Genomic DNA, 18,845 nt, shown 5'->3' with positions numbered 1-18,845 from the left:
GGTGGGCAGGCTGGGGCCCAGGGCAGGATGTTAAAAGCGTCATTTGTTAATTGTGTAGTCGACAGCAATGAATCGATGAGGGACAGTGCTCAGTCCCAGCTCGTGCCGGGTCTGGGAGCTATCCCCACTGCAGCTCTGCACTTACTGGGCCCGTGGGCAGCCTGGCTCAGTCCCAGCTCGTGCCGGGTCTGGGAGCTTTCCCCGCTGCAGCTCTGCACTTACCGGGCCCGTGGGCAGCCTGGCTCAGTCCCAGCTTGTGCCGGGTCTGGGAGCTATCCCCACTGCAGCTCTGCACTTACTGGGCCCGTGGGCAGCCTGGCTCAGTCCCAGCTCGTGCCGGGTCTGGGAGCTATCCCCGCTGCAGCTCTGCACTTACCGGGCCCGTGGGCAGCCTGGCTCAGTCCCAGCTCGTGCCGGGTCTGGGAGCTGGGTGGGCCACCTGGCTCAGTCCCATGTTATGCCTCAATGAAGCACACGAGATCTTTTCTGGGGAAAAGACAGAGCACCGCAGTGATTGAAAATACAACAGTTGCATATGCTTTGCAGTCATTCACGCTCCCTCTCCCACCAGCCCATGTTCTAGTCACCAGTCCAGAGTCTGTGTCCGTCTAGTGCCAGTTAGGTGGATCACAGAGGGGAGCAGGGCCTTTGGCGGTCGTTGGACCCGGCGCTCCTCTGAAGACGAACCCAGAGTCCATAGCGAGGCACCCTGCCTTTGTAACCCTTTTCTCTGTTGGAGTCTGTGGGTTCCGCTGTGTCAGTCTGTGACCGGCGTGTTATCTTGTTGATGTCAGTCGTTCCCAAAACATTTCCAGAGCTCGTCCTGTAATCAGTCGTCTTTAGGGGTGCTTGCTTCGGTCTGCCACCCCGATGGCTCCTTGGCCATGGGCACGCACTGGTGGTAACTGATGGCTCTTCTGACGCCGATCAGTCTGTTTTCACCCACGCTCCCCCCTCCTCCTTTGGCCATCTGGTCCTGAGCAATAACCTTCGCCCCTTTATCTCGACACACATACCGCTTCCACACACCGTCTTTTACAAGGCCTTTCGAAGAAAAGCAAAACATTAGTAGCTCCTGTTGGGCAAAGCAAGAGGCATCGTAAATCAAACAATCAAAACTTCAGCCTTCAGCCCCCCTCTAGCCTCATTACATAGACACAATACCAGACTGTTTCCTTGTTACTGAACTTTCAAAGCAAAGGGCTGACTGAGGGGCTTGGTTTAAGTGCGCTAACGTTACCGTGCACGGCTACGTTATGAAACCGAAAAATCCCAGTAGAAAAAGGATAAAACTTTCAGTCCTAGCACCAGCTCGTGCCAGCCAGGACTGCGCTTGCCTGCCCGCCCGCCAAAAACGTACTGGCGGGGGGGGGGTAGTCGATAGCATCAACCGATCAGCGCTTGCCAGTCGTTCGTCGACTCCACTCTCATGGCCCTACGCCCAGGGGTCGCCAGGCGGCTTGGGGCTGGGAGGTGCTCGTGGCGTTACTGTCGTGCACGTTCTTTGCTGTGTCTGCTGGGGGAGGTGTGCAAACGGCTGGTGCGTTTCCCTGTGCCGTGTGGCGCTTGGCAGGACTGCCGAGGTGTCCCGGGGAGGGGTGGAAACTCGCTTACTTGGGTAACCGGTTAAGGGGCTTGGGGGGCCACTCCTGCCCCACTGGGTGAACCGCGCCCGCCATGCCAGGCGGGAGGGGCCCACCTGCCACGGACAAGGGCTGTTCTGGCCGGCCGGTTTGAGCGGCTCCCTGCGCCAGCCCCTGCCAGTTACCCAGAACTGTTAAGGGTGGCGCTTAGCGGTTGACCTCTCGCACCCCAAACCCTGCATCCTGGGCCGTGGTTTTACAGCCCCGGGTTGCTGTACGTAGCCATGCATCTCTAGACATGTGGGCAGCTGCGGTCATGGCTGCGTGATCAGTCTTCTGGGGATCGATTTAGTGGGTCCAGTGAAGACCTCCAGCTACTCGCCTGTGGGCTCCAGCGCTCCCCTGGCGCAAGGGAAGTTGGGGGGGAGTTTCTCCCGTTGGAGACCCCGGTGGCCCGACCGAGGGCAAGTGGTCTCCAGCTACAGTCCTCACCCAGCTGGAGCTGCGTCAGTGAAGTCGCCGGCCCCCAGGGCGGACCTGCCCTTGGCTGCCATGACGGACGGCGAGCAGGGGTCTCAGAGCGTGCGGGAGACGTGTGACTGTGTTGCCTGCCGTTGGGGAGCGGAATGGGGGTGTGGCTTGCCCGTATGCCAAGCCATCGCTGTCCTGGAGGGGGGTTCCCGTCCCCGGCTGTCGTTGGGCCGGGGTCACGGGAGCATTCGGGGGTTGTGTCCCCGCTGTCGTTCCCGGTGGGCCGTGGAATTCTGCTGCTCTGTTTCTCTTGCACGTACTGGACGGGGAGAGGAGCTTTAGATCTGCCCCTCCCTCTCACCCCCTCCATCCCTCTGGAGAGGCAGCCCCGGTGCCCGTCTGCTCTGCCTCCGCCCCAGGGTGCTCGCTGGGAGAACTGCCACGTGGTGCTGGGGTCTCCGCGCCGCACGGAGGCTGAGAGTCCGTGCGCCGTGCAGGGGTGTGAAGCCGAGCTGTGACTCCAAACCGCCCTGGGGCAGCCTGCTGGCCTCGGCTCCCCTTCTTCCCAGAAGCCGCGCGCTAATGCAGTGCGGTCGGAGGGCTGGACCCTGGAAACAGCCCGTCACGGCCCTGGTCTAGTGCCTTCCTGTTGGCCCGTCATGAGTCTCTCCCGGTTCCCTGGCAGCCTGCAGCCATTCTACCCTGCCTGGCCGCCTCCAGGCTCGTGGGGGCCCTGCCTGGCCTTGGTTTGGCAAGCAGCCGGCAGCAGCGGGCCTCCCGTAGCCACGCACGCCCCGTCGTCACGCTGCAGCCTTCGCCCAGGCTCTTGCCCGCCTGCTCGCGCTCTGGGCAGGGATCGGGGGGCCTGCTTTCTCGGAGCAGGCTGCCGGCAGCTCTCAGCTGCTCTGCCTTGTGGTTGCCAGGTGGCTGTCGGTGAGCGGAGGGAGGAGCGGCGCCATGTCTGACTTTGTGGAGAGCGAGGCGGAGGAGTCGGAGGAGGAATACAACAACGAGGGGGAGCTTGTCCCGAGAGCGAACAAGAAGTTTGTAGAAGAGGAAGACGGTGAGTGCGCTTGTCGCCGCGGGGCTCGGTGGCCAGGCCAGGGCTCCTCACCGCAAGGGGCGCAGGGCTGGGGGCGTAACCTGCCCCAGGCCAGCTAAGGCCGCACTCTCCTGTGTGTCCCTGCTGACTGGGAAGCTGCCAGTGGAGCCGGGGGGGTCTGGCCGCCCCGCTGCGGGGAGACTGGCCTGTGCCCGGCGTGATGCGGCCGGAGTCTGTCGGCCAGGTCCACGAGAGAAGCCTTTGAGTCCGTCCGTTCCCGGTGTGGAGGTGTGATCCCTCGCCGAGCGCCCCGGGTCGGTGGGGGAGCCGCGACAAGCCCGTGGTGCACAGCGCCTAGGAGGGCGGGCTGGGAGTGTCCAGTGCTCCTACCCCTCGGCACCGGGACGAGTGTCTACTCCCAACAGCCAAGTCACCTGCTGCGCTGCTCGAGGGGAGGCTCCCCTGAGCCTCGCTCCCCTCGCCAGAGGGCCCAGGAGCCAGCGGGGAGAGTCGATGCACTTGGGCGTGGAGGGCGGAGCAGGGGGTTCCGGCGTGCCTGGCCGTTCCGAAGGGCCCCCTTGGGCAGCCAGCGAGGGTAACCCAGCTGCTCGCCGGAGACGCGGGTAACGTCAGGGCCCCAGAACTGGTTCTCCGCGCAGGCAGCGCCCGGGAAGGGGGGAGGTCGGGGACCCCCGCGCCCTGGCTGAGCTGAGAGGGGAGGTCCTTGCAAACACCCCAGAGTAGCCGGGCTCTGCAGCGTGTGTTCCTGCCCCGCAGACGAGGAGGAGGAGGAGGAGAATCTAGATGACCAAGATGAGCAGGGGAACCTCAAGGGCTTCATTAACGATGATGACGACGAGGACGAGGAGGAGGAGGAAGAGGCGAGCGACTCCGGCGATTCGGAGGACGACGTTGGCCACAAGAAGCGGAAGCGCAGTAAGTTGTTGGCTGCGCGGTGTGGCGCACACACGCCGGGTGGGGGTGGGGGTCCTCGCCCTCGCGGTGTCCGGGGCTGGCTCGCTCCCGGCTGTGCGCTGACTGTACGGGGGTGTGACCTGTTCCCGCTCTCGCCTGCCAGCTTTTGACGACCGCCTGGAGGACGACGATTTTGACCTGATCGAAGAGAACTTGGGAGTCAAAGTCAAACGCGTGAGTTCCTTCTCCGTGCGGGGAGACGGGGGGGCGGTCTGGGCAGCCGTGGAGGCCAGGCCTTCGGCCCTCCGTGCCCGAGGGGAGAGCTGCTGGCCCCGCGGATGGCGTGCGCCATGGGGCCGGGCCGCGTTGGCAGCGCTCAGAGGGCTCTGCCGGAGAACGGGCTGCGTTGCTGTGGGGTCTGCGAAGGCGGCGACTTGACCGTTACATAAGATTTTACCCTCGTAGCAAAAATTCAGGCGTGTGCGAAAAATGTCCGATGACGAGGATGATGAAGAGGAGGATTATGGGAAGGAGGAGCACGAGAAGGAAGCCATCGCTGAAGAAATTTTCCAGGACGGGGAAGGCGAAGAGGGGGGCGAGGCTGTGGATGCCCCCATAGGTGCCCCGGAGGAGGAGGAAGAGGAGGAGGAAGACGAATCGGGTGGGCACCTCCCTGCCTTTCGGGCGTGGCTGTCCCAGGCTGAGTGCCCGGGGTGGCAGTGACCGTGGTGCCGCGTGCACCCTGCCCAGCCAGGCTGCGGGGCGGGAAGGGGGCTGCTCGGACCTGCCTGCCCGCCAGAGTGAGGGCAGCCGCTGGCACTGCTGCGGCCAGTCCCCCTCGGGCAGCAGCCCCACTCCGGCCGGCGTTCCTTGCCTTCGCCTCGGGCGCTCTGCCTGGCGTGGCTTTGCGCTCGCCCTCGGGGGGCACGTGGGCTGAGCGCTGGCTGATGCTGGAGCTTCCCAGCAGGTCCTGGGTTAGCGCCCAGCGGCCACTGGCACCCGTGGAGCGGCAGGTCTGCCTGGCTCCGCGCTGGCGGCTCCCAACAGCCCCGTTCTCTCTCCAGACATCGACGACTTCATTGTGGATGACGACGGGCAGCCTCTGAAGAAGCCCAAGTGGCGGAAGAAGCTCCCTGGCTACACGGATGCGTAAGTAGAGCGGGAGGCGGCTCGGTTTCCTGGCCCTCGTGACGGCAGACCAGCCGCCTCCTCCCTGTCCCCATCACGTCGCCTCCAGCCCCCTCTGTGGGCCCAGAGCTTGTGGCTGTGGAAGCAGCGGATCTCGCTCCCTGGTAAAGCCTGCCCCTTTCCTGCTGGGACGCTGGCCAGCCCCTCAGAGCCAGGCCGTACCTCATCTGCATCCTCCCGTGGGCCCAGTCCCTTCGCCCTGTGCGGGGCAAGCGCTCCCCCCATCCCTTCCGCCGCTGCCACTCGGGGCCGCTCTGCGGAGCGTGGCCGACGTGTTCTTGTTCCCCCAAGAGAGCGCTCCCGCGAAATGCAAAGTCTCTGCTGTCAGTTCTGGGGTGCCAGGGTCTCCCTTCTGCCGATCCTGGGAGCAGGGTGCGATACCTCCTCGTGTGTCGCGGGCTGTGTCCAATCCTGCCCCGCGCCGCTTGGACCCCTGGTCCGCCCCCCGGAGAGAAGGGTTGGGTGAGCCGGATCCCGGGGTTAATGGAGCTGGGTCCCTCCGCCAGGGCTTTGCAAGAGGCGCAGGAGATCTTCGGGGTGGACTTTGACTACGACGAGTTTGAGAAGTACAACGAGTACGACGAGGAGCTGGAGGAGGAGTATGAGTACGAGGATGAGGAGGCCGAAGGGGAGATCCGCGTCCGACCCAAAAAGGCTGCCAAGAAGCGCGTCAGTCGCCGCAGCATCTTCGAGATGTACGAGCCCAGCGAGCTGGAGAGCAGCCACCTGACCGACCAGGACAACGAGATCCGGGTGACGGACATGCCGGAGAGGTTCCAGGTGAGGGGCAGCCGGCGCTCGGCTCCGTGGCCCGTTGTCCCCGGCGCTGCGCTGAGAAGGCGCATGGCAGCTGCAGCGGGTTCCCGAGGCTGCTGGCGCCTGTGTGCAGTACGGACCTGTGCCTGCTGGGCCGGGTGCCAGCCCTTGGGGCACGTCGGGGAGCTATTGACGAGGGCTGGAATTGTAACGTGTGTGCCCACGTGCCCGTCCCTCCCTGGCCCTCGGGTTCTGAGCCGACGCCCTCCCTGGCTCCTGGGCATGGGGGCGCTGTGGGTTGCAGGTCCCACCTGGGACCCCTGCTCCCCTGCCCCTCAGCCGACTGAGTGGGAAAGGTGTGGGGCGCTCCCCGGCACAGCTGAGCCCAGGGCCCCGGCATGGAGCGGGCAGGCGACGGGGGAAGGTCTGTGCGGGCAGAGCGCCGAAGCAGCCCAGGAAACACTGCTGTCTGGGCCTGGTGGTTACAGGCCACGCCAGGGCCGCGTGGAAACAAAGGGGCTTAGACAAGCGGGCCCCAGGGGCTGAGCCCCAGCCATGGGAGGCAGACAGCCCTGGCGCCATGGCAGCCATGTTGTCTTCCCATGAGCCCCGGGCTCTGGGGTGAGTGGGCCTGGTGCCGGCGGGGGTGGGAAGTGGAGTGAGCAGCCGCAGCGCTCCTGGGCTCCCTGCGCTCACAGCTGGGGCTGGGGCTGGGTCACTCCGCTTCCCACGGCTGCCAGGGAGCACAAGGGGCGGGACCCTCCTGCTTCCGGTTCCAGCCCCGGCTAATCCCCTGGGAGGAGGAGCAGGGGTGGGAAGAGGCAGGGCTGGCTGGGGGGGGGGGCGTGTTTGGGCCCCTACCCATCGGTGAGCTGCTGCAGCCCTGGCGGTGAGGGTGTGTCCCAGCGCCCACGGCCGCGCGCAGTCCCCTCACGGCGCAGCGTAGACCTGCCTCGGGATGGGGGAGGGGGCTCGCTGGGACTTCCCCGCCTCCGCTCTGCCCAGTGCAGCCTCTTGCCTGCTAGTCCTCAGCAGAGCCCCTCTTCGGCGCGCCTGTCAGTCCCACTGCCAGAGCCCTGCCCCCTGGGAACGGGGCACTCGCTGCCTCCCGCACCCCCTTGGGCCTTGCGCCCCTGAGCTCCCGGCCGCGCTCGGCCCCGGCGTCCTGGGGGGACGCAGCCTGTTTCCTTCTGACTCTAGAACAGTCGTTTTCCTTCAGACCAGCCGGCCCTGGGAGCGGGGCTGGGGCAGCGAGTGTCGTCCGGCCTCCGGGCGCTGCCAGGGCTGTGACGTGCTGGCGCAGGGGTGGAGGTGGGGGGGCCAGGCACCGTCGCTGGCGCTCGCCTCAGTGTGGCTGCGGCAGGACACTGACCAGGGCCAGTCCCAGGGAGAGCAGAGCCCAGGTGCTCTGACTCCTGGTGTCACTTGTGCGCCCTGCTGGAATTCCCACCGGCGATTCTCCAGGGAGCTGGGCCCAGACTCAGGGCTTTGGGAAGCTGCTGCCGGGGGAGCCCCGAGGTGCAGGCGGGTGCCATGGGGGGCCGGCCGTGGGCCCTCAGAATCCACGTGTGGCCCAAGCTACCGGTGCCATGGTAACCCGACCCCCCTCCCTGCAGCTGCGCTCCATCCCGGTGAAGAGTGCCGAAGACGAGGAGCTGGAGGAGGAAGCTGACTGGATCTACAGGAATGCCTTTGCCACCCCCACCATCTCCCTGCAGGTAACCTCGGCACGGCAGGGCGCTCTGCCTGGCGCCTAGTTCCCGGGACAGCAGATGCCTGGGCGCCTTGTCCGGCCCACACGGACAGGACGCCCGCATCTCGGCTTGGCCTGGTCACTGCACCTCGCCCGGGGGCCTGCGTCGTCATTCAGCCAGCTCCGGGCAGGGCTGGGGCAGCGAGTGTTGTCCAGCCTCCGCGCTCGCTGCCGGGGCTGGAGCCGTGCTCTGGGCTCGCCGGCCCTGGCTGCGACCGGCTCCCTTGGCCTGGGCCTGTCTCCCCAGTGGCGGGGCAGCCTGGATACAGCGTTCCCTCCCTCTCGCAGGAAAGTGCCGACTACCTGGACCGGGGCCAGGCCAGCAGCAGCTTCAGCCGCAAGGGGCCCAGCACCATCCAGAAGATCAAAGAAGCCCTGAACTTCATGCGGAACCAGCACTTTGAGGTAGCTGGCAGCTCTGCAGAGGGGCAGGGTTCGTGCAGCGGCTGCCAGCGGGACGTGCGCGCGGCAGGGGCCAGCTGGCGTGGGAGGCCTGGCGGGAGCCAGAGCAGCGGCCGGGAAGGGCCGGCCGAGGGGTGAACGACACGGGGCCGGGGGCGAGATCCCTTGGCTCTGTTGCCTGGGCTCTCCGCGGCCCAGCCCGTCCCTGCGGCGCTCGGTGGGAGCGGGATGGAGGAGGCAGGCGAGCCGAGCGCCGGGGCGGCCGACCAGAGCTGGGGGAGCTGCGCCGCGTGGCAGCGTTTGCTCCCCGCCGCCAGGCGAACGGCCCTCAGGCAGCCGCGGGCTCGTCTCTCCCCAGGTCCCCTTCATCGCCTTCTACCGCAAGGAGTACGTGGAGCCAGAGCTGCACATCAACGACCTGTGGCGGGTCTGGCAGTGGGATGAGAAGGTGAGGGCTTGGGACACTCCTGCGGCCCCCCCGCTGAGCCCCGGCCCCTCACGCCGCCGGCTGCCCCGGCCTGGGCTCTGCTGCCATTCGCTGCCCTGGTCTCTCGTGACCTAGTGACTCCCAGCAGCAGTGAGCCGGGCCCGCGGGCACAGGCTGCTCCGACCCGCCCGGCGGCGCTCGGCTCTCCAGGTGCTGCCTGGCTGGTGACCGCGGTTCCAGCGCCGGCAGCAAGGGCGGTTGGGCTGCCGGCGGGCGGGAGACGGCTCCCCGGCCAGTCAGCTCACCCTCCCTTCTCCCCGGGCCAGTGGACCCAGCTGAAGATCCGCAAGCAGAACCTGACCCGCCTCTTTGAGAAGATGCAGGCCTATCAGTACGAGCAGATCTCGGCTGACCCGGACAAGCCGCTGGCCGATGGCATCCGGGCGCTGGACACCACGGACATGGAGAGGTACGGCCCCGGGTCCCGCCGCCCAGGGAAGTGCCAGGGGTCTCAGGGCAGCTGTGGGGCCGGGCAGACAAGGACGCTGCTGCTGGACTCTCCCAAGCGGCAGTTCACACCAAAGGCCAGCGAGAGCTCTGTCTGGTGCCCCCCGTTACCTCAGGGGTGCGACCCTACGGCCCTGGCTTGCCTGGATCCGGCCCCTGAGGCTCCGGGCTCCTCCCAGTATTGGGTAGCCCCACGCTGGTGCTCCATCTCCCCTGCTGTCTCCCCAGGGGCCGGCGTGTGAGGGGACTGTGGGGAGGGTCTTTCTGCTCCTTGGCCGGGGCCACGGCAGTGAGGGGATTTCGTTCCGGGGGTGGGGTGTGGTTTGCCGCGTATCTGTGCGGTCCCACCCCTGCTTGGCGAGGCAGCCCCACGCCCGCCTGCTGCCGGCTCTGTGCGGTCCCGGGTGGGCCCTGTGCCAGACGAAGCAGTCGCGCTCTGCGGCTTGCACGCGGTGACCTGCCGCCTCTGCCCGCGCAGGCTGAAGGACGTGCAGTCCATGGACGAGCTGAAGGACGTGTACAACCACTTCCTGCTGTACTACGGGCGAGACATCCCCAAGATGCAGAACGCGGCCAAAGCCAGCCACAAGAAGCACAAGCGCAGCCGGGAGGACGGGGAAGAGGCGGAAGGTTTGTCCCCGATGAGACCCGCTGGTCGCTCCTGACCCCGGAGCTGCGGCTTAAAACCGCTGCGGGATTTGGGGGCAGCTCGCTTGCCCCTCCCCCCGCACGGGGAGCTCTGCACCACCCCCGCGCGCCCTCGGTCTGCGATCCGCTCTGAGCTCTCATGGGTCTTCCTAGGGCTCCCCCACGCAGAGCCTGTGGGTCCCGTGCCACACCCTGCGCCACACGGCCCACGTGCCCCTGGGCTAGCTTCCACGGGGGCGGGGAGCCCAGGAGCTGCGTGGGGCGGGTTTCGCTGCAGCGTGCTGCAAGCTGCCCTAGGGACGCAGAGTACGACCGGGCTCCCGGCCCCGCTGGTCCTGTGGCGTCTCGGCTGCTGCAGCCCAGCCCCCAGGGTCTGGCTCCCCTGACGGCTCCGCTCCCCGGCAGGTGAAGGGGAGGAGGCAGAGGACGAGGAGCAGAAGGGGCCCGAGCTGAAGCAGGCCTCCCGCCGGGATATGTACACCATCTGTCAGAGCGCGGGGCTGGGTAAGGGCTCCGGCCGGGCGAGTTGAGGGGCGCTGGCTGCGGGGGGGGGGGGCGCTCGGTGCCGTGTAGGCCGGGCGAGTTGAGGGGCGCTGGCTGTGGGGGAGTCGCTCGGTGCCGTGTAGGCCGGGCGAGTTGAGGGGCGCTGGCTTTGGGGGAGGCGCTCGGTGCCGTGTAGGCCGGGCGAGTTGAGGGGCGCTGGCTGTGGGGGAGGCGTGCTCGGTGCCGTGTAGGCCGGGCGAGTTGAGGGGCGCTGGCTGTGGGGGAGGCGTGCTCGGTGCCGTGTAGGCCGGGCGAGTTGAGGGGCGCTGGCTGTGGGGGAGGCGTGCTCGGTGCCGTGTAGGCCGGGCTGCGCGTGGGGTGGCCTGTGGCTGGGCGTGCCGGCGCCGGGCTGCACGTGGGGTGGGCTGGGCTGGGCTGTGCGTGCCGGCGCTGGGCTGGGCTGGGCTGCGGCTGGGCGTGCCGGCGCCGGGCTGCGTGTGGGGTGGCCTGTGGCTGGGCTGGGCTGGGCTGGGCGTGCCGGCGCCGGGCTGTGCGTGGGGTGGCCTGTGGCTGGGCTGTGCGTGCCGGCGCCGGGCTGCGCGTGGGGTGGCCTGTGGCTGGGCGTGCCGGCGCCGGGCTGCGCCTGGGCTGGGCTGGGCTGCGCCTGGGCTGGGCTGGGCTGGGCTGGGCTGATCTTGCTCTGTCCTAGACGGCCTGGCGAAGAAGTTCGGCCTGACGCCCGAGCAGTTTGGCGAGAACCTGCGGGACAGCTACCAGCGCCACGAGACGGAGCAGTTCCCGGCGGAGCCGCTGGAGCTGGCCAAGGACTACGTGTGCAGGTCGGTGGCTGGGCCGGCACGGCCGCGCCTGCCGGGTGGGGAGAGGGGCCGTGCGACGCGCTCACCCCCGGCTCTCGGTTCTGCTCCCTTCAGCCAGTTCCCCACCCCCGAGGCCGTGCTGGAGGGAGCCCGCTACATGGTGGCCCTGCAGATCGCCCGAGAGCCGCTGGTCAGGCAGGTGCTGAGGCAGACTTTCCAGGAGAGAGCCAAGCTCAACATTGCCCCCACCAAGAAGGGGAAAAAGGTGAGGCGGAGGGCAGGCCCCGGCGCGGCTGGGGGAGCCGAGAGGCCAGGAGACGCTGCCTGGCCGGGGAAGCGCCGCGTCCGGCCCGGCCCTGCGTGTCTGTCGGGGCCTAGGGCTCGGCTCGGGCTGCGTGACGCCCCCGCCCCCGCTCTGAAGGCCCCTCGGGGTGCATCAGTGGGCTGCCACTCGGCTCTGACACCCCCGCTCCAGGGCCCTGCCAGCGCTGGTTCTCTGGGGGCCTGTTCAGAGCCGGGGGAGGGCACTGGAAGCCCCTTGCAAGCGCAGAGTAGGCCTTCAGGACAGAACGTTGGGTCACGTAGCTGCCAGTGGGAGGTGGTTCTCGGACCCTGGCTGCTGGGGGGAGAGGGGTGCTCTGTGCCCATGGCTGCCAGCAGGGGGGCAGGGGAGGGAGGTTGTGCTCCGGGCCGGTGGGGGGTGGGGCAAGGGGAGGTTGCTCACTGCCAGCAGGGGGGTGGTGCTGTGTGCACACGGCTGCCAGCGGAGGGGCAGGGGCAGGGGAGGGAGGGAGGGGGTGCTCCGTGCCCACGGCTGCCAGCGGAGGGGCAGGGGAGGGAGGGGGTGCTCCGTGCCCACGGCTGCCAGCGGAGGGGCAGAGGAGGGAGGGGGTGCTGGGGGGGGTGCTCCGTGCCCACGGCTGCCAGCGGAGGGGCAGGGGAGGGAGGGGGTGCTCCGTGCCCACGGCTGCCAGCGGAGGGGCAGGGGAGGGAGGGGGTGCTCCGTGCCCACGGCTGCTGGGGGGGGGTGCTCCGTGCCCATGGGGGGGGGGGCTGCTGGGGGGGGGGGTGCTCCGTGCCCACGGCTGCCAGCGGAGGGGCAGGGGAGGGAGGGGGTGCTCCGTGCCCACGGCTGCCAGCGGAGGGGCAGGGGAGGGAGGGGGTGCTCCGTGCCCACGGCTGCCAGCGGAGGGGCAGGGGAGGGAGGGGGTGCTCCGTGCCCACGGCTGCCAGCGGAGGGGCAGGGGAGGGAGGGGGTGCTCCGTGCCCACGGCTGCCAGCGGAGGGGCAGAGGAGGGAGGGGGTGCTCCGTGCCCACGGCTGCCAGCGGAGGGGCAGAGGAGGGAGGGGGTGCTCCGTGCCCACGGCTGCCCGCGGAGGGGCAGGGGAGGGAGGGGGTGCTCCGTGCCCACGGCTGCCCGCGGGGCGGGGGCGCTCAGGCCCGCGGCTGCCGGCTCAGCTGTGGTCCCGTGGGCAGGACGTGGACGAGGCGCACTACGCCTACCCCTGGAAGTACCTGAAGAACAAGCCGGTGAAGGAGCTGCGGGACGACCAGTTTCTGAAGATCTGCCTGGCGGAGGAGGAGGGGCTGCTGAGCATCGACGTCAGCATCGACATGAAGGGGGTGGAGGGGTGAGTCCAGGCGCCGGGGCCCTGTGGCCGAGGCTCATCCCGGCCGCGCGCCCGCAGCCTGGAGAGCCGCCCCCCGGCCTGGCCCACGGCCTCCTGCTCCCCTCCTCGTGCGGGCTTGGGGGGCGTTGGGCTCCCAGGCAGGCTGCTAGCACGGCCCCCAGGGCCTGTGTCCGGCCCAGGGAATGCTGGGAGAGCTGGCTCCTCCCTCGGGCTGCCCACGGGGCTCCCTAGCGCCTCGGAGCCCCTCGGCACAGGCCTCTGCCCGCCGCGGCCGAACAGGAGCAGGCCACTGGTAAAGAGGCTGCCCCGTGAGCAGAGCGGCTCAGCCTGAAACCGGCTGCCCTGGGGCGCGGCCCTCGTGGGTGGGGCTGGGCCCCGGCGCCTGTTTCCTGAGCCCAGGCCTGACGTCCCCCCGCCTGCCCCAGGTACGGCAGCGACCAGACGTACTTCGAGGAGATCAAGCAGTTTTATTACCGCGACGAGTTCAGCCACCAGGTGCAGGAGTGGAACCGGCAGCGCACCATGGCCATCGAGCGCGCCCTCAGCCAGTTCCTCTACGTGCAGATGGGCAAAGAGCTGAAGAACAAGCTCCTGGGGGAGGCCAAGGAGTACGTGACTAAGGTGAGCGCCAGCGCGTCCGGCCCCAGGCGGGAGGGAAGGGATTCGAACCGGCCTCGGGGCCGGCGGGCTCCCTTCAGCGCCGTGGCCGGCAGGACGGAGGCCTCGTGGTGCTCGCAGCAGAGCAGGGCGGCTCCAGGGCCCACGGGCCAGTGCTCGGGTTTCAGCCCCTCACGCCCTCCCTCTTCCTGCCCCTCAGGCTTGCAGCCGGAAGCTGTACAACTGGCTGAAGGTGTCTCCCTACCGCCCCGACCAGCAGGTGGAGGAGGACGACGATTTCATGGATGAGAATCAGGGCAAGGGCATCCGGGCGCTGGGCATCGCCTTCTCCTCTGCCAGGTACGCGGGGCAGGCCTGGGCCGGGCCGGCGTCCCGGGCGGGGCTGCTGCTTCAGGGCCTGTCTGTGTTGCAGAGACCACCCCGTGTTCTGCGCCCTGGTGAACGGCGAAGGCGAGGTCACCGACTTCCTGCGGCTGCCGCACTTCACAAAGAGGCGCAACGCCTGGCGGGAGGAGGAGCGGGACAAGAAGGTTGGCGGGGCGGGGGGGGTGCGTGCCGGTGGGTCAGGGAGGGCGCATGCTGGCGGGGCGGGGGGCCGGTTGGCGGTGGGTCAGGGAGGGCGCATGCCGGCGGGGCGGGGGGCTGGTTGGTGGTGGGTCGGGGAGGGCGCATGCTGGCGGGGCGGGGGGCCGGTGGGTCGGGGAGGGCGCGTGCCGGTGGGTCGGGGGGGGGCGCGTGCTGGCGGGGCGGGAGGCCGGTTGGTGGGGGGGGCGCGTGCTGGCGGGGCGGGGGGCCGGTTGGCGGTGGGTCAGGGAGGGCGCATGCCGGCGGGGCGGGGGGCTGGTTGGTGGTGGGTCGGGGAGGGCGCATGCTGGCGGGGCGGGGGGGGCGCGTGCTGGCGGGGCGGGAGGCTGGTTGGCGGTGGGGGTGCGTGCCGGCGGGGCGGGGGGCTGGTTGGCGGGGGGCCCCTCCCGGCTGTTTGGGGTGCCGGCGGGTCGGGGGGTGCACGTGAACCCCAGCCTGCCCCGAGCGGGGGAGGGGAAGGGCCCTGGCGGGGCGCGAGGGTCCCTCCGGCGCACCAGGAAGCGCCTGGCGCAGGGACAGTCCCGGGCATGCAGGACCCTGCTCTCTGCGCTGGGAGCTGGGCAAGGCCCCTGCGGCTGACGGGGCAGACACGGCTGCAGCCTGGCCTGGGCCTTCTGCTCCTGCATGTCTGAGCCCCGCCCCGCCCCGCCCCGCCCCGAGTCTGTGCCCGTCACGGCTAACCCTCGCCAGCGCTCGGCGCCCCCGTGTCTGCGGAGGAGACACGGGGCCCAGAGCCGGGGTTTGAGGAGGCCGGCAGGGGGGGCCCAGAGGCGGGTTTGGGGCGGCCAGAGGCAGGGTGGGGGCACCAGAGGCGGGGTTGGGGGGGGCCAGAGGCAGGGTGGGGGCCCCAGAGGCGGGGTTGAGGGGCCAGCCCGGGGTGGGGCCCCAGAGGCGGGGTTGGGGGCCAGCCCGGGGGGGGGCCAGAGGCGGGGTTGGGGGCCAGCCCGGGGGGGCACCAGAGGCGAGGGTGGGGGGCCAGAGGCGAGGGTGGGGGCACCAGAGGTGGGGTGGGGGGGCCAGAGGCAGGGTGGGGGGGGCAGAGGCGGGGTTGGGGGCCAGCCCAGGGGGGGCACCAGAGGCGGGGTGGGGGGGCCAGAGGCGGGGTGGGGGGCCAGCCCAGGGGGGGCACCAGAGGCGGGGTTGGGGGGCCAGAGGCGGGGTGGGGGCACCAGAGGCGGGGTTGGGGGGCCAGCCCGGGGGGGGGCCAGCTTGGGGGGGCACCAGAGGCGGGGTTGGGGGCCAGCCCGGGGGGGGGGCCAGAGGCGGGGTTGGGGGCCAGCCCGGGGGGGGGGCCAGCTTGGGGGGGGCGCCAGAGGCAGGGTTGGGGGCCAGCCCGGGGGGGGGGCCAGAGGCGGGGTTGGGGGGCCAGCCCGGGGGGGCACCAGAGGCGGGGTCGGGGGGGGGCCAGCCCGGGGGGGCACCAGAGGCGGGGTCGGGGGGGGGCCAGAGGCGGGGTTGGGGGGCCAGCCCGGGGGGGCACCAGAGGCGGGGTGGGGGGGGCCAGAGGCGGGGTTGGGGGCCAGCCCGGGGGGGGGGGGCCAGAGGCAGGGTGGGGGCACCAGAGGCGGGGTTGGGGGGCCAGAGGCAGGGTGGGGGCTGGGGGGTCCGTGGCCAGGGACTGGGGCTGTTTCCACGGAGCCTCTTGCTTCCCTCTGTGCCCCAGGCCCAGGACATCGAAACGCTGAAAAAATTCCTTCTGAACAAGAAGCCGCACGTGGTGACGATTGCAGGAGAGAACAGGTAAGAGCGAGCGCAGCATCCCTGGCCCCGCCCCTCGGCCCGCCCGCCCTGGCCCCGCCCGCCCTGGCCCCGCCCCTCGGCCCGCCCGCCCGCCTGCCCGCCCTGGCCCCGCCCCTCGGCCGGCCAGCCTGCCCTGGCCCCGCCCCTCGGCCCGCCCGCCTGCCCGCCCTGGCCCCGCCCCTCGGCCCGCCCGCCTGCCCGCCCTGGCCCCGCCCCTCGGCCCGCCCGCCCGCCTGCCCGGGGGACATGGGGCAGTACCCATGGCGTGCCCAGCCCCACAGAGGCTGGATCTGCTGGTTCTCCTGCCCCCTCCCCACGCCCGGCCGTCTCCAGCGTTACACCCTGAGCCAGGCCCTGCCCCTCGCCTGTGGGCCCGTGGCTAGTGGTCAGCGGAGGAGCCCCGGGCGGCTGCTGCCGGTGTGTCCGTGCTCGGGGCGGCAGGGAGAGGCAGCAGCCTGGGCGAGGTGGCTGTGACCCACGTGCGATCCCAGCCCCCCGGCCGTGTCCCCCCAGGGATGCCCAGATGCTGATGGAGGACGTCAAGCGGATTGTGCATGAGCTGGACCAGGGGCAGCAGCTGGCCCCCGTCGGGGTGGAGCTGGTGGACAACGAGCTGGCCATTCTCTACATGAACAGCCGGAAGTCGGAGGTAAAGGGCCAGGGCCCTGGCTCCCCTGGGCTGGGGTGCTCAGGCGCTTGGCCCCGCCGTGGCCGGCATCCCACCCCCTCTGGCGTGGCTAGCCCCCTCCAGAGCCAGCGGGCCAGGCCGCCTCCCGCTTAGCATGCTCCCCGGGCACGGGCCCGTCTCTCGGCAGGCAGGCTGGGGGCCTCGCCTGCTGCATGGGGATCCCACGGGGGCTGGCTGTAGCCGTGCACCCGAGGGCCCCGCTGGTGAGGTTTGGATGGAGCCTCGCCCACCCGGGGGGGAACTGGGCAAACGCAGCCGGAACCAGCCGCATCTCCTGCGCCTCGTCTGCCTGCGGCCCCCCGCGTGGCGAGCGCCGTGCGAGCCCTGCTCTGCTTGCTGCCCCTTGCAGACGGAGTTCCGGGATTACCCGCCCGTGCTGCGCCAGGCTGTCTCCCTCGCTCGCCGCATTCAGGACCCGCTGATCGAGTTCGCGCAGGTCTGCAGCTCGGACGAGGACATCCTGTGTCTGAAGCTGCACCCTCTGCAGGTACCTGCCCCGTGGGGTCTCCGCGCAGCCCCTCCTGCGAATGCCCAGAGCCGAGGCGGCAGGGCAAGGCCCGCTTCTGGGGTGTGGCCGCTAGCGTGGATCCTGGCTGCTCCCTTCCTGGCTCGGGCTGCTCTGCCAGCTCGGCCTTGTGGGGCCCTGCCCCGACTGACCCCCTCCCTTGGCAGGAGCACGTGGTGAAGGAGGAGCTGCTGAGCGCCCTGTACTGCGAGTTCATAAACCGGGTGAACGAGGTCGGGGTGGACGTCAACCGGGCAATTGCTCACCCGTACAGCCAGGCCCTGCTTCAGTACGTGTGCGGCCTGGGCCCGCGCAAAGGCACCCACCTGCTCAAGGTGAGACTGCCCCGACCGCTGCCACGTGCTAGCCGGCCCCGCAGCTGCAGTGGGGGGCCCCTGGGGCTGTGGTACGGGGGGGGGCCCCTGTGGCTGTGGTACGGGGGGGGGGCCCTGTGGCTGTGGTACGGGGGGGCGGCCCCTGGGGCTGTGGTACGGGGGGGGGCCCCTGGGGCTGTGGTACGGGGGGGCGGCCCCTGGGGCTGTGGTACGGAGGGGGGGGCCCTGGGGCTGTGGTACAGGGGGGGGCCCCTGGGGCTGTGGTACGGGGGGGCGGCCCCTGTGGCTGTGGTACGGGGGGGCGGCCCCTGGGGCTGTGGTACAGGGGGGGGGGGCCCCTGGGGCTGTGGTACAGGGGGCGGCCCCTGTGGCTGTGGTACGGGGGGGCGGCCCCTGGGGCTGTGGTACAGGGGGGGGCCCCTGGGGCTGTGGTACGGGGGGGGGCCCCTGGGGCTGTGGTACGGGGGGGGGGCCCTGTGGCTGTGGTACGGGGGGGCGTCCGACAGCACTGTCCCCATGGGGCTGAGAGCGGTCCCTGCCCTGCCAGGGCTGCTCTCCATAGCAGGCCCATCGATCCCAGCCGATTCCTGGGCCGTGGGGGGGGGGTGTCTGCCAGGCTCTGCTGTGGCATCAGGCCCCCCGATGCTTTAAGAAGCCCCAAGTGGCAGGCCAGGTGCCTGTCCCACCTGTGGTGCTGGCTTTAGAGCCTCCCTTGGTCTGGCTTTGGGATGGGCCCTGGGCAGCAGGGCGGGGCTAATGGGGCAGTGGGCGGGGCTAATGGGGCCACTGTGCCAGGGGCTCTTTTCGGGGATGAAATCCCAGCTAACGGGCTAAAGGGCAGCGAGTGGGCGGGCTGCTCTGGCCAGGCCGGGCCCTGCAGGGCTGGAGCAGCCCGCCGGTCGTTAGCCGTACCCCGTTACGGTGATGCTCGCTAGTTAACCGAGGGCTATTCAACTCGGGTAGCCCTGGGGGCCACAGACACACTCAGCACATGCCAAGGGCCGCAACTTAAGTGTGGTTGCATGTACATGCAAATAGATATTCAAATCTATGCAAATAGCTTGTTTCACGCGGCCGGGCATGAATACAGAGATTAAGGCCAGACTACAGCACACGCAGGCCCCGTTCAGCCAGCTCTGCTGACATGGCTCCACCGCGTGTCCCCCACTTCCCCCGAGCGCTGCTAATGAGCAATGAGGGGCCAGGAAGTTAACTACTAAACGCGCAGGAACAGGAGGCCGTTCTATTGTCGACTTCTTGGTTTGGCTCCCACCCGCGGGCCCCAAACAGACGGGCCGGGCCGCGTGTTGAGCCCTGCGTAAACCCGAACCGCGGCGCGGGCCCCAAACAGACGGGCCGGGCCACGTGTTGAGCCCTGCGTAAACCCGAACCGCGGCGCGGGCCCCGAACAGACGGGCCGGGCCGCGTGTTGAGCCCTGCGTAAACCTGAACCGCGGCGCGGGCCCCGAACAGACGGGCCGGGCCGCGTGTTGAGCCCTGCGTAAACCCGAACCGCGGCGCGGGCCCCGAACAGACGGGCCGGGCCGCGTGTTGAGCCCTGCGTAAACCCGAACCGCGGCGCGGGCCCCGAACAGACGGGCCGGGCCGCGTGTTGAGCCCTGCGTAAACCTGAACCGCGGCGCGGGCCCCGAACAGACGGGCCGGGCCGCGTGTTGAGCCCTGAGTAAACCCGAACCGCGGCGCGGGCCCCGAACAGACGGGCCGGGCCGCGTGTTGAGCCCTGAGTAA

The 18,845-nt window shown here is 70.1% G+C and overlaps 1 protein-coding gene across 1 annotated transcript in view; it reads left to right on the top strand.

Annotated features, from left to right (window-relative positions):
* SUPT6H (SPT6 homolog, histone chaperone and transcription elongation factor) overlaps window positions 1-18,845 on the top strand; it is a 44,679-nt gene that overhangs the window by 9,646 nt on the left and 16,188 nt on the right. Inside the window, exons 2-23 of the mRNA XM_075904507.2 lie at window positions 2,978-3,117; window positions 3,874-4,032; window positions 4,175-4,245; window positions 4,477-4,672; window positions 5,076-5,160; window positions 5,706-5,979; window positions 7,572-7,673; window positions 7,997-8,113; window positions 8,469-8,558; window positions 8,864-9,006; window positions 9,523-9,674; window positions 10,098-10,196; window positions 10,885-11,014; window positions 11,108-11,258; window positions 12,471-12,625; window positions 13,051-13,246; window positions 13,443-13,582; window positions 13,656-13,773; window positions 15,492-15,568; window positions 16,082-16,217; window positions 16,606-16,743; window positions 16,929-17,096. Coding sequence (XP_075760622.1) covers window positions 3,012-3,117; window positions 3,874-4,032; window positions 4,175-4,245; window positions 4,477-4,672; window positions 5,076-5,160; window positions 5,706-5,979; window positions 7,572-7,673; window positions 7,997-8,113; window positions 8,469-8,558; window positions 8,864-9,006; window positions 9,523-9,674; window positions 10,098-10,196; window positions 10,885-11,014; window positions 11,108-11,258; window positions 12,471-12,625; window positions 13,051-13,246; window positions 13,443-13,582; window positions 13,656-13,773; window positions 15,492-15,568; window positions 16,082-16,217; window positions 16,606-16,743; window positions 16,929-17,096 — 3,003 coding nt within the window. The 5' untranslated portion in view covers window positions 2,978-3,011. The remainder of the gene's footprint in view (window positions 1-2,977; window positions 3,118-3,873; window positions 4,033-4,174; window positions 4,246-4,476; window positions 4,673-5,075; window positions 5,161-5,705; window positions 5,980-7,571; window positions 7,674-7,996; window positions 8,114-8,468; window positions 8,559-8,863; window positions 9,007-9,522; window positions 9,675-10,097; window positions 10,197-10,884; window positions 11,015-11,107; window positions 11,259-12,470; window positions 12,626-13,050; window positions 13,247-13,442; window positions 13,583-13,655; window positions 13,774-15,491; window positions 15,569-16,081; window positions 16,218-16,605; window positions 16,744-16,928; window positions 17,097-18,845) is intronic.

This window comes from Pelodiscus sinensis, chromosome 21 (genome assembly GCF_052426305.1).
Source record: "Pelodiscus sinensis isolate ZL-2025 chromosome 21, ASM5242630v1, whole genome shotgun sequence".
NCBI lineage: Eukaryota > Metazoa > Chordata > Testudines > Trionychidae > Pelodiscus > Pelodiscus sinensis.
This window is presented reverse-complemented; position numbering and strand designations above follow the sequence as displayed.